Source organism: Colobus angolensis, unplaced genomic scaffold, assembly GCF_000951035.1.
Source record: "Colobus angolensis palliatus isolate OR3802 unplaced genomic scaffold, Cang.pa_1.0 Scaffold220, whole genome shotgun sequence".
Classification (NCBI taxonomy): domain Eukaryota; kingdom Metazoa; phylum Chordata; class Mammalia; order Primates; family Cercopithecidae; genus Colobus; species Colobus angolensis.
The window spans coordinates 1897101-1909734 of record NW_012115378.1 but is presented as its reverse complement, the minus strand read 5'-3'; the positions used below and the strand labels follow the sequence as shown (position 1 = coordinate 1909734).

At 41.7% G+C, this 12634-nt stretch overlaps 1 protein-coding gene across 2 annotated transcripts; it reads left to right on the top strand.

The window, feature by feature from the left end:
- Positions 1-575: 575 nt before the first annotated feature.
- Positions 576-7822, top strand: LOC105512980 (chromosome unknown open reading frame, human C18orf21). Of its 2 annotated transcripts, XM_011943671.1 has the most exons (5): positions 576-1084; positions 1164-1186; positions 3274-3473; positions 5948-6138; positions 7395-7650. In XM_011943671.1, exons 1-5 carry the CDS (start codon positions 1008-1010, stop codon positions 7558-7560), a joined length of 657 nt encoding a protein of 218 aa, XP_011799061.1. In that variant the 5' UTR covers positions 576-1007; the 3' UTR covers positions 7561-7650. The 2 variants fall into 2 exon arrangements, with proteins under 2 accessions (XP_011799061.1, XP_011799062.1); XM_011943672.1 differs by lacking the exon at positions 5948-6138 and having other exon boundaries at positions 834-1084; positions 7395-7822.
- The last annotated feature ends 4812 nt before the right edge of the window (positions 7823-12634 follow it).

Here is a 12634-nt window from a genome sequence, read left to right as displayed (position 1 = left end):
GTGAACCCGGGAGGCGGAGCTTGCAGTGAGCCGAGATTGGGCCACTGCACTCCAGCCTGGGCGACAGAGGGAGACTTCGTCTCAAAAAAAAAACAAAAAACAAAAAACAAAAAAACGAATGAAGTACTGATACTTGCTCCAAGGTGGATGAACCTCAGAAACATGCTAAGTGAAGGAAGCCAGACACAAAAGGTCGCGTGTATGATTCCATTTATATGAAATGTCTAGAATAGGTAAATCCATACAGACAGAAAGCAGACTGGTGTTGCCAAGACCTGAAAGGGAGGGGAAAATGGGCTGTAAGTATTTCATGGAGTTGGCTGTCTTTCGGCGTGATCGAAATATTTTGGAAATAGCAGAATGGTGCTTGCACAACACTGTAAATTTACTAAACGCCACTGAATTGTTCACCGTAAAATGGTCCATAATACATTATGTGAATTTCACTTTAATTACAAAAAGAAAGAGAAAGGCTAGCGTTTACGCAGGCAGAGGGCAGGCTGGGGACGCTCCTCCCGGCGGCCTAGTTGCTGGCAGCGCTTCCGCCCGCCGGCGCCCCAGTCCGTACGGCGCCCGGCGAATCTGGAGGGCGAAGTTGCGGTGGAGCAATCACAACAGGACTGTCAGAGAGGAGGCGAGCCGGGAGGAAGATGGAAAGGCGGGTGAGAGCCTCATCTCTGGACTCCACCGTCGTAGCCCGGTCAAGCCGCTCTCCCCAGGCTCAAGTCGGACTCCCAACTCCGCTGGGTGCCTGAGACGACGCGGCAGGCCTAGGGGTGGTACTGAGGGGGCGGAGACGCGGCGGGCGGGTGGGGCAGCCTCCCAGCTGGGCACGCCCCCACGCCAGACTTAACGCGAAGGAAACCGGAACCTCTCTGCCCGAGGGAGCCAGTTTCCGGAAGCAGCTTGACTCTGGACGCCAACGTCGGCGACGCTGGGAAGCAGACTTCCGGCGCCCCATTTTTTCACCAGGTACCTGCGGCGAGCTAGCGGCGGCGGCGGCGGCGATGAGACAGAAGCACTACCTTGAGGCTGCAGCGCGGGGACTGCACGACAGCTGCCCAGGCCAAGCCCGCTATCTCCTGTAAGAGGACTGGAGAGGAAGCGGGAGGCGAGCGGGGAGGTGTTGCTTTGCTCCTCACGAGTCTCTTTCTCTTTTACAGCTGGGCCTACACTTCGTCGCACGGTAGGAAGAACGCCTGTCTCTTAGTGCGTTGGGTTCCTGCCCCGCTTTCCCCCATTCTGCACAACGCTCCACTAAGGACGATGGACTCTCTCTACTCCTTGAAAACTACAACAAAACAAAACCCTCATGTTTCTGCGTTTCATGAAAAATTCAGATTCCTTAATGTGCCTTGTCTTGCTTTGTTAGCGGCATTTGACACATTGATCAGTCTTGAAATAGTTTCCTCCCTTGGCTTCTAGGTCATTACGTAGTTCACCTCCTCTTTATTTATTACTTCTCGATTTGCTTTGCTGGTTCCTCCTAATCTCCCCAAGCTTTAAGTATTGTCGTGTCCCAGTACTCAGCCCTTGGACCTCCTTTCTAGGTACACTCACTTCTTTGGTGACAGTTTTTCATCCAATCTCATGGCTTTTAAATACCATATACTGAGGACTTACAAATGTATATACTCAGCGCAGACCTGTCCTCTGAATTCTAGACTCATATATCCAAATGTCTTGACAACTTCTTTTCAGTGTCTAGTAATTCAAACTTAGCCAAAACCTGAGCTTTACCCCCAACAAGATCCTCTAGTTTTTCTCCTTTCAGTAAATAATTCCATCCTTCCCTTACAGTTATTGAGCCCCAAAACCTTGGAGCCATTCTTGACTCCCAAACTCTCTCTCTTCCCCCAAGCCAGTATGCGAGCAAATCCTGTTGGCTTTAAAATGTATCCAGAATCAGCCAGGAGCGGTGGCTCACACCTGTAATCCCAGCACTCTGGGAGGCCGAGGCGGGTGGATTTGAGGCCAGGAGTTCGAGACCAACATGGCAAAACCCCGTCTCTACTAAAAATACAAAAAAATTACCCGGCGTGGTGGTGCACGCCTGTAATCCCAGCTACTCGGGAGGGTGAGGCATGAGAATCTCTTGAACCTGGGAGGTGGAGGTTGCAGTGAGCGGAGGTGGCGCCAGTGCACTCCATTCCTCACCACATCCATTGCTACTACCTTGCTCCAGGCCATCACCAGCTCTCTCCTGGATTATTGCTAACAGCTCCCATGCGTTTCTAGTGTGTTCTCAAGCCAGCAGCATGAGTGATTCTGATAAAAACCAAAGCTAGATCATGTCACTTCTCTGCCACAAACTCAAATGGCTTCCCATCTCCCAGTAAAAGTGAAAGTCCTTTAAAAGGATTGTAAGGCCTTGCATCATAGGCCCGCATACCTCTCTGACCTACTCTCTCTTTCCTTCACACAACTCCAGTCACACTAGGCATCCTTGCTTTTCTATTTCAGGGCGTTTGCAGCTACTCTTCACTCTGCCTGGGATTCTTGCCTCACATATCTGCTATCATGCTAATCCTCCGTTTCCATCTGGTCTCTATGATATCACTCAGTGAAGCTTTCCCTAGCCACCTATTTAAAATTACAGTAACTCCATCAACACTTCTATTCCCCTTTCCTCTCTGCTTTTTTATTCCCAGCACTTAACATTTGATGTTGCTATATTTATTGTATGCCTCAGTGAATTGTCCTTTGTTCACTGCTCTGTCTCCAGCACTCAGAACAGTGCCTGGCATTCTTAATTGTCACTTAGTAAATATGAATGAATTTCACATTTGGCGGAGCTAAATTTAAGTGTGGTCTTTAGCTTCATAAAGGCTGCTATATCCCTGGCACTTAGCACAGTGCTCAAAGGTAAAATTGTGCTAATTATTTAAAAAAAGAAACAAAATCGCAGTACAATTTGTTATTTTGTGGTAAATGCACTGGTAAAATTGGTGAAACATAACAGCCTTTTAAAACTTAGTAGCAAGTAATGAGAAGTGGCTAGACTTTGGATATATTTTAAAGCCTACAGGATTTGCTAGCATAGGTTGGAGATTAGCCTGTCTGTTGCTAAAAGGAATGAATGGATGGAATTATAGTATTTTGCAAAGTAAATTACTGCCAATTTATCTTTTTGTAAATGTTCATATTTTGAGTTTACTTAAAAATGTATATCTGCTTATATTAAATATCAATATACTTTTTATAGTGTTGGCAGTTTGAGGTAACAAAACATTCTAATTTGCTGAATTGTGAGTTTCATTTGTATAATTTTAGATGATAAAAGCACTTTTGAAGAAACGTGTCCATACTGTTTCCAGTTGTTGGTTCTGGATAACTCTCGAGTGCGTCTCAAACCCAAAGCCAAGTTGACACCCAAAATACAGAAACTTCTTAATCGAGAAGCGAGAAACTATACACTCAGTTTTAAAGAAGCGAAAATTGTGAAAAAGTTCAAAGACTCCAAAAGTGTGTTGGTAAGATTTCAGTTCCAGTATGTATGAGTAAACTAGAATTTTCTTTTCTTTCACTTAAAATCAGTTTAAGAATCAACCTCGATATAACTCAGATTTATAGTAGTATATTTGGATTATCAAAATATATACATAAACATTTCTCTAGTGATTAGTGTTTCATTATAAGGACAGCTTATTTTTGTTTTTCATGATTACCTAAACCAAACATGGTGAGCTCTCAATTGTTTTGAGATCCCATTGTTGAGCATTATTTTTCACAAATGTGTAGATTTCCTGAACTGACCATTATGACTCCACCTAAATTGCAGTTACCACTACATTATTTTTTCAGTTAATGGTCCTTTGCTTCAAATAGTAGTATGTTATGTGTGTAGGTATCATGCCACTTCTTCGGCTGTCCTCCCACTCCATGTCAGAGTGTGTATTTACAGGTATGCCCAACAAAGGTGAATGCGCGTTTTGTTCTTTAAACATTTTATTGAGGGTCTATTATATGCCAAGCAACATTTAATATTGGGGATATAAGATGAAATAAAACAACCAAAATCAGATTACGTATGGTTTACCATACGGAGGCCAATAGCAAATACACTTTATATCCTGCATATTCTATGTTAACATGTATCAACTGTTCAAGTACATGCTTATTGTCCAGCACTGTGCCGGGCACTGGACATTAGGACAGCTTATGTCTGGCCTAAGACTATAATTAGTAATTACTTGGATTGAAAATTGCCGGCCGGGCGCGGTGGCTCAAGCCTGTAATCCCAGCACTTTGGGAGGCCGAGGCCGATGGATCACGAGGTCAGGAGATCAAGACCATCCTGGCTAACATGGTGAAACCCCGTCTCTACTAAAAATACAAAAAACTAGCCGGGCGTGGTGGCGGGTGCCTGTAGTCCCAGCTACTCGGAGGCTGAGGCGGGAGAATGGCGTGAACCCGGGAGGCGGAGCTTGCAGTGAGCCGAGATCGCGCCACTGCACTCCAGCCTGGGCAACACAGCGAGACTCTGTCTCAAAAAAAAAAAAAGAAAGAAAGAAAATTGCCATATTTAAGAGTTTACTAGTGTTGGTCACATAGGTACATTTTGCTTTGTCATAAAATTGAATGGTTAAAGGGAAAGAAAGAAGAGATAGAATATTTAAGTGAGTATAGAATTCAGTTTCTTAGTTCTTGGAGAATTGTATTTTTCAAAAATCATTACTGCCACATATTTGGAAAAGGTTCTTCAATGGGAAGACAGTAAATGCTGCCTCACTGTCTTGCAGTGTTTTGCCCTCATGAAGCTTACATTCTAATGTACTTTAATCAGAAGTCAGCTAGAAAGGTGCTAGAGGTGTTTTTCTGATTTATTTTAATCTGTATACAGCCTCCTTCCAAAAAGTGTAAAGCAACATAGACCTTTGATAGATGCAGATCTTCCATTGGCATTTTCATCTGCTCATCAACATCAAACTACTTCTTACTTAAATTAGTTTGTATTAATTTGCTGAGGCATGGGCTGAGTCCTGTGCATAGTCAGTTAGATATGTAGAAGAAAGGAAATTAGCTAGAAAATGGACCATTTCTTGAGAAATGAATCTTGAAAAGAAAGTCAACTTCTAGATCTAATGATAGGAGTGAAGAGGTGTGAGAATATAACAACTCGTTTGGTTGTGTAAGTTACTTTAGACCTATATTTACAGAATTGCTAAGGATTTGAAGGGGCTAAATTTCCAGTGATACTCTGCCATGTTTTTTTGGGGAAGAGGCTTGAAGTTCATCTGTAAAAAAATATTAAATGCTTACTGCTGTTACAAAGAACATTCCTCCAGATATTAAAGAGTATTGTCTCCCATCTCTTCCCTAATTTCCCCCAAACATGGTTTTATATTTAAAAAGTAGAGAGTTATCTTTGAAAATCTATTTTAAATTAAATAACAATGTTTAGCCATTCATCAACATTTATCAAAAAAATAAAATGTTTTTATTGAACATTTTCTCACTTTAAATTTGTCGGCTGGGCACAGTGACTCAAACCTGTAATCCTAGCACTTTGGGAGGCCGAGGCGGGTGGATTGCCTGAGGTCAGGAGTTCAAGACCAGGCTGGCCAACACGGCGAAACTCTGTCTCTACTAAAAATACAAAATTAGCCGGGCGTAGTGGAAGGCGCCTGTAGTCCCAGCTGCATGGGAGGCTGAGGCAGGAGGATCACTTGAACCCGGGATGCAGAGGTTGCAGTGAGCCAAGATGATGCCATTGCACTCCAGCCTGGGGACAGAGCAAGAAAGCGTCCCAAAAAAAAAAAAAAAAAATTTTGTCTTATTTGATTCTTGCTACTAGATTGCAAGTTCCCTAAGGACAGCCTGTATTTTACTTACCCCTATGGTATCTGGTGTAGTCCCTGACATTTAAGAATTCAATTAACATGTGGTTTATGGGGTTAAATTATAAGATAAATGACGGGACTGATACTTCTTCTTTGTATGGTAGTTGATCACTTGTAAAACATGCAACAGAACAGTGAAACATCATGGTAAAAGTAGAAGCTTTCTATCAGCATTGAAGAGCAATCCTGCCACTCCTACAAGTAAACTCATGCTGAAGACACCAGAGAGAAGGACTGCAGACCCAAATCCTGACATGTCTGGTTCCAGAGGCAGGAGTCCAGCATCGATTTTCAGGTATCTTTATCCATGAAGTTTTTGAATTGCCAGTGTTAACTCAAGTATTTTCTTCTAATTTTCTGTGTTTAATATATACTCCCTAAATATGCCATGCATTTCAGAACTTGGCCATTTTTCCTCCATATGCTTTTCTAATGTCACATACTCCCATATCTTCAATACTCATTTCAATGCATTTGACTTCTACGTATGTTACTCTGCTTCCAACATCTCCTACGCCTATTTCCAACTGCCTGCTAAATATATCCACTTCAGTCCCCTACATGTTCAAAACTTGGTTCATCATTTCCCCACAGCTAACCACTCAAACCTGTCCATCCTCCTTAGTTCCTTATTCTGTGAATGAACACACCTTTCTGGACATTTTGACCTAAAATGACAGATACATTCAAAAATCCCTATTCCCTTCATCCTTGTCACTGATTTATATATATTCTACTTCCATGTTTTCATCTTTTTACTCCTTTTTCTCTCTAGTGCTGCTATATTCTGGTTCAGGTCCTTACGCAGCATTTGTCAGGACTACTGCAGTGATTTTCCTAATGGGTCTCCCTGCTTCTAGGATCAGACTCTTTTAGTGTGATCATCTTTCTGGAGCATAGCTCTGATTAGAAGCATCACTGTGTAGCATATGGATCAATGCTTTCCAGCCCTATCTGGCACCAATCTGTCTGCCTGTCTTTCTTTGCCTTAAATCATCCTATGTGCCAACAAAACCGAACCATTCACGGCCGGGCATGGTGGCTCACACTTGTAATCCCAGCACTTTGGAAGGCCAAGGCGGGTGGATTGCCTGAGCTCAGGAGTTCGAGACCAGCCTGTGCAATACGGTGAAATCCCGTGTCTCATGTCTCCTAAAATACAAAAATTAGCCGGGCATGGCAGCGTGCAACTGTAGTCCCAGCTACTTGGGAAGCTCATGCAGGAGAATTGCTTGAACCTGGGAGACAGAGGTTGCAGTGAGCTGAGATGGCGCCACTGCACTCCAGCCTGGGCGACACAGCGAGACTTGTTCTCCAAAAAAAAAAAAAAAAAAAATACTGAACCATTCATAGTATACTTTCTTGCCCTAAACATTTGTTTTTGCCCTTTTCTCTGTCAGAAATTCCTGAGGAAATCTAACTGAACAGGCATTTGTCAAATGATAATACACCAAGGATAGCCATTGCCTGTATATGGCCATAAAAAAAGAAGAGTAAAAAATGATTGTCATTTGTTGGTGTAACTAAGTGTGGGTTTTTTTTTTTTTTCAGAACACCTACGTCTGGACAGTCAGTATCTACTTGCTCCTCAAAGAATACAAGCAAAACAAAGAAACACTTCTCTCAACTGAAAATGTTACTTAGTCAGAATGAGTCCCAAAAGAATCCAAAGGTGGACTTCAGAAATTTCTTATCTTCTCTGAAGGGTGGACTTTGAAAATAAGAAGTGCCTGATGTCAATTCTGAAACTAAAGTAAAACAACTTTTTAAACTTTTAGTTTTTGAATACGTGGAAACTAGATCTGAAGCAAACTTTTCTTGGCATCCTTCAGTGTTTATGGGGAAAGTACCTCATTAGTATGAATACCTGAAACCTGCCTACCTCATGGGACGGCTGTGAGGATCAAAAAATATATGAAAGTTCAAAATATATGAAAAAATATGAAAAATATATGAAATATATGAAAATAATATATGTAGATATATATCTATCGATATGTATGTGTATGTATATAAAGATACATATGTACATTGAATAGTGGCATTACTATTTTTTCTTCCTTTAGTCAGCAGTTTTTATTTATGTTATTTTCTTTCAAAAGGGAATTGAGATCTTTATGAGAGGGTCTGTTCACTCAGAAGGGTTTCTTCCATGTGTCTATAGCATTACTGATAATTCAGGAAAAGGATGAAGTGGGTCCTATTTTCTCACAATTATCTGCATAACTGTTTTAGTAAAACCTGAACCTTATTCCTATTTTGATTGCAAAAGTAAATATCTGGAACATCCCTGATTATAGATCACTCAATAGGGGACTAAAATTTTCTTTCTGTTTAGAAAAGGGAACATACTGTTGGTGATACTATAAATTAGTACAGCAACTTTGGAAAACAGTATGGAGGTTCCTCAAAAAACTAAAGGTAAATTACCATATGATCCCACATCTGCATATATATCCAAAGGAATTGAAATCAGTATGTCAAAGAGATGTCTGCCCTACAGTATTTCATTGTAGCATTATTCACAATAACCAAGATATGGAAACAACAGAAATGCTTGTCAAAGGATGGATTTTTGTAAATGTGTATATACACAATGGAATACTATTCAGCCTTTAAAAAGCAAGAAATTCTGTCAGTTGTGATAACATGGATGAACCTAGCGGACATTATGCTAAGTGAAATAAGCCAGACACAGAGAGACAAATACTGTATTATTTACATGGGATCTAAAAAAGTAGAGCTCATAGAAGTAGAGGATATAATGGTGATTACTGGAAGCTGTGGCTGGGGGTGGGGGGAGTAGAAAGGGAAAGGGAAATTTCAATTAAGAGGAATAAGTTCCAGTGATCTATCATACAGCATGATGACTATAGTTAATGTGTATTTCAAAACAGCTGAAAGAGGGTGTTTGGCTTTTTTTTTTTTTCTTTAGAGATAGAGTCTTGCTCTGTCATCTGGGCTAGAGTGCTGTAGCATGATTATAGATCACTGTAGCCTTGAACTCCTGGGCTCAAGTGATCCTGTTGCCTCAGCCTCCAGAATAGCTGGGACTGCAGGCACACACCACTGCACCTGGCTAATACTTCATTTTAATTTTTTTCATTTCCCACTACAAGAAGCCATAATTTTTTATTTTTTGTAGAGGCAGGATCTTACTATGTTGCCCAGGCTCATCTTGAATTCCTGGCTTCCAGCAATCCTCCCAACTCACTCTCCCAAAGTGCTACGATTACAGGTGTGAGCCACAGTGCCCAGCCAAAAGAGGATTCTTTAATGTTCTCGCCACAAAGAAATGATAAACGTTTGAGGTGATGGATGTATTAATTAGCCTGATTGGATTATACCAGTGTATACATGTAATGAAACACATTGTGTCACATAAACATATACAATTATTTGTCTTTTTTTTTTGAGATATAGTCTCACTTTGTCGCCTGGGCTGGAGTGCAGTGGTGCGATCTTGGCTCACTGCAGCCTCCGTCTCCTGGGTTCAAGTGATTCTTCTGCCTCAGCCTCCCGAGTAGCTGGGATTACAGGCGCCCGCCACTACGCCTGGCTAATCTTTTGTATTTTTAGTAGAGACAGGATTTCACCACGTTGGCCAGGCTGGTTGTGAACTCCTGACCTAGTGATTCGCCCGCCTCAGCCTCCCAAAGTGCTGGGATTACAGGTATGAGCCACCGTGCCTGGCCTACAATTATTATTTGTCAATTAAAAATACTCAAAGGCCAAGGTTAACCACTTGGTCTTATAGTTTCATGAAATAAAATTGTGCTAACTGGTGCCGGCACCAAAAGACCAGGTATTCACTTTGTATCCACAGCATCTGGCACAACACAATGGTTATGGTAGCTGCTTTACCTTTCTGGCTAACTTCGCTCTAGAACATCTGTTTCTCTTGAACTCTTCTTGCTCCTGATCACCCGGTCATAGCGAGCTCTTTGCAGTTCTCAATACATACGATGTACTTGTCGGCTCTGGGTCTCTGCATGTGCTTTTTCCTTTAGGACTACTTTGGAGACTGCCCTCCACCTCAACCCCACTGCATTATGAGGGGCCACTTTTTTTTCACAGTATTCTAGTGACCCTGTAGTTTCTTGTTTCTGATCATTACCAACTGCCTGTGAGCTCTCTGCAGACCTGAGTGGTCTCATGTGTACCCCCAGTACTTAATTTGTTGTCCAGCACACAGCACAAGACTGCAGATTCCTAGACTACTACATTTAATGAGTTCTACTTGTTCCACACTAAGAACTAAGGTCCTTTCTGAGCACATGATTGGAAAGTAGATAAAAAGTAGTAAAGACAGGGACTCTTAGGTGGGAAGTTGTTCATATTACTTCATTTGCAAGTGAGGGACACCATGGATTCTTGACTTTTCTATTTGGCAGAAAGGTCTGTGGGCATTTCTAAAGAATATTTGAAAACTGAAGTGTGGATATAAAACTATAAAACCTTTAGAAGGAAGATACAGGAGTAAATCTTCATAACCCTGGATTATGCAGTGGTTTCTTAGATATGACATCAAAAGCACAAGCAACAATAAGAAAAACAGATAAACTGGACTTCATAAAAATTAAAGACTTGTGTGCTTTGTTCAAAGGACACCATCAAGAAAGTGAAAAGTCAGCCCCTGAATGGGAGAAAATATTTGCAAAATCATATACAAATGACCTCCAACTTACGATGGTTCAATTTGAGATTTTTTTTTTTTTTTTTTTTTGAGACAGAGTCTTGCTCTGTCGCCAGGCTGGAGTGCAGTGGTGCAATCTCGGCTCACTGCAACCTCACTTGAATCACTGGGTTCAAGTGATTCTCCTGCCTCTGCCTCCCGAATAGCTGGGACTAAAGGCACACGCCACCATGCCCAGCTAATTTTTGTATTTTTAGTAGAAACAGTGTTTCACCATGTTGGCCAGGATGGTCTCGATCTCTTGACCTCGTGATCTGCCCAACTCAGCCTCACAAAGTCCTGGGATTACAGGTGTGAGCTGAGCCACTGTGCCCAGCCTCAACTTGAGATTTTTTAACTTTACAATGGGTTTACCAGGACATAACCCACCCTAAATTGAGAAGCATTTGTATCTGATAAGGGACCTATATCCAGAATTATAAAGAACTCTTAAAATTCAATAATAAAAAGACAAAAGATGGTCAAAATCTGAACACAGTTCTCCAACATGGCTAATGAATACATGAAAAGATACTTCATACCTAGGCTGACTCACAGACACAGTACAAGTGGTGAAGATGTAAAGAAATTGGAACCATCACACATTGCTCCTAGGATTGTAAGATGGTGGAGTCACTTTAGAAGTTTGGTAGTTCCTCAAAAATTTCAACAGAGTTACCATATGACCCAACAATTCCACTCAGGCATATATCCAAGAGAACTGAAAACAGATGTCCACACAAAAACCTATATATGAATGTTCATGACAGTAGTGTTTATAATATGCATAAAATGGAAAATTCAAAATAGCTAAAAGACTGTTTTTTGAATGTCCAGTAACTGTTGAATAAACAAAATGTGGTTTTTCCATACAGTGGAATAGTAATGTTCAGTCATAAAAAATTACTGATGCATGCTAGAACATGAATGACCCTTAAAAACACTGTATTAATTGCAAGAAGCCAGACACCAAAGACCACATATTGTGTGATTCTATTTATATGGAATGTTCAGAATAGGAAAATACATAGAAATAGACAAGTGAGGCCGGGCGCAGTGGCTCAAGCCTGTAATCCCAGCACTTTGGGAGGCCGAGACGGGCAGATCACGAGGTCAGGAGATCGAGACCATCCTGGCTAACATGGTGAAACCCCGTCTCTACTAAAAATATAAAAAAAACAAACAAACAAAAACTAGCCAGGAAAGGTGGCGGGCGCCTGTAGTCCCAGCTACTTGGGAGGCTGAGGCAGGAGAATGGCATAAACCTGGGAGGCTGAGCTTGCAGTGAGCTGAGATCCGGCTACTGTACTCCAGCCTGGGCAGCAGAGCCAGACTCTGTCTCAAAAAAAAAAAAGAAATAGACAAGTGGTTGCCAGAGAGATAGGGAGAATGGGGAGCAACTCCTAATGAGTATGGGGTTTCTTTTTAGGGTGATGAAAATATTCTGGAATTAGATAGTAACCACGGTTGTACAACTCTGACTATACTAAAAACACAATTCTACACACTGAAGAGGAAAATTTTATGTGAATTATCTATCCTTCAAAAAATAAACATTACCTAAAATTTAATGTAGACATTAAGTTTTAAATCCTGTAAAGAGAAGCAGTAGAGATACAACATAGGCTCAGACTTTGAGCAGCTCTAATTTCATGGCTTTCCTGGGCCTCCACCATATTGCCATAGGGCCTGTTACGTGCTTATGCATCCTACTGGCTACAGCAGTGCATCCTGAAGACAGCTCAAAATAGCCGTGGGCTACTTTTCTAGTCATGGGCTGTGGAGCCTGGAACATGTGACCAGAGTACCACTGACCCTGTGGACCAGCAAGCATAAGTCAAAGGTAGCCATCATGAGGATGAAAAGGAGACCCTCACCAGCCAGAAAGGGATGTATGGGGTAAGCAGAACCCTATTAGAGAGAAAAGCCAACAGGAATGATTGGGAAAACGGCAAGAGGGGACAAAAACTGGTGTGCCTTGTTGGTGATACAAAGAACCCTGGGATGACAGAGTTGATGACAATCCGGAGGCCAAAATCATCTTTGACATACCCTAGTTCTAAAGCGGACACTATTCTCCCCCTCAGCACAGCCCTTTGGGGCTTTTACACAATGG

What these genes read in the sequence shown, in the direction of transcription:
- LOC105512980 (XM_011943671.1), top strand. Translation starts at nt 1,008, where the DNA reads ATGAGACAGAAGCACTACCTTGAGGCTGCAGCGCGGGGACTGCACGAC. An exon ending in GGCCAAGCCCGCTATCTCCT is followed by an intron (nt 1,085 to 1,163) that starts GTAAGAGGACTG and finishes TCTCTTTTACAG; the next exon opens with CTGGGCCTACACTTCGTCGC. An exon ending in GGCCTACACTTCGTCGCACG is followed by an intron (nt 1,187 to 3,273) that starts GTAGGAAGAACG and finishes GTATAATTTTAG; the next exon opens with ATGATAAAAGCACTTTTGAA.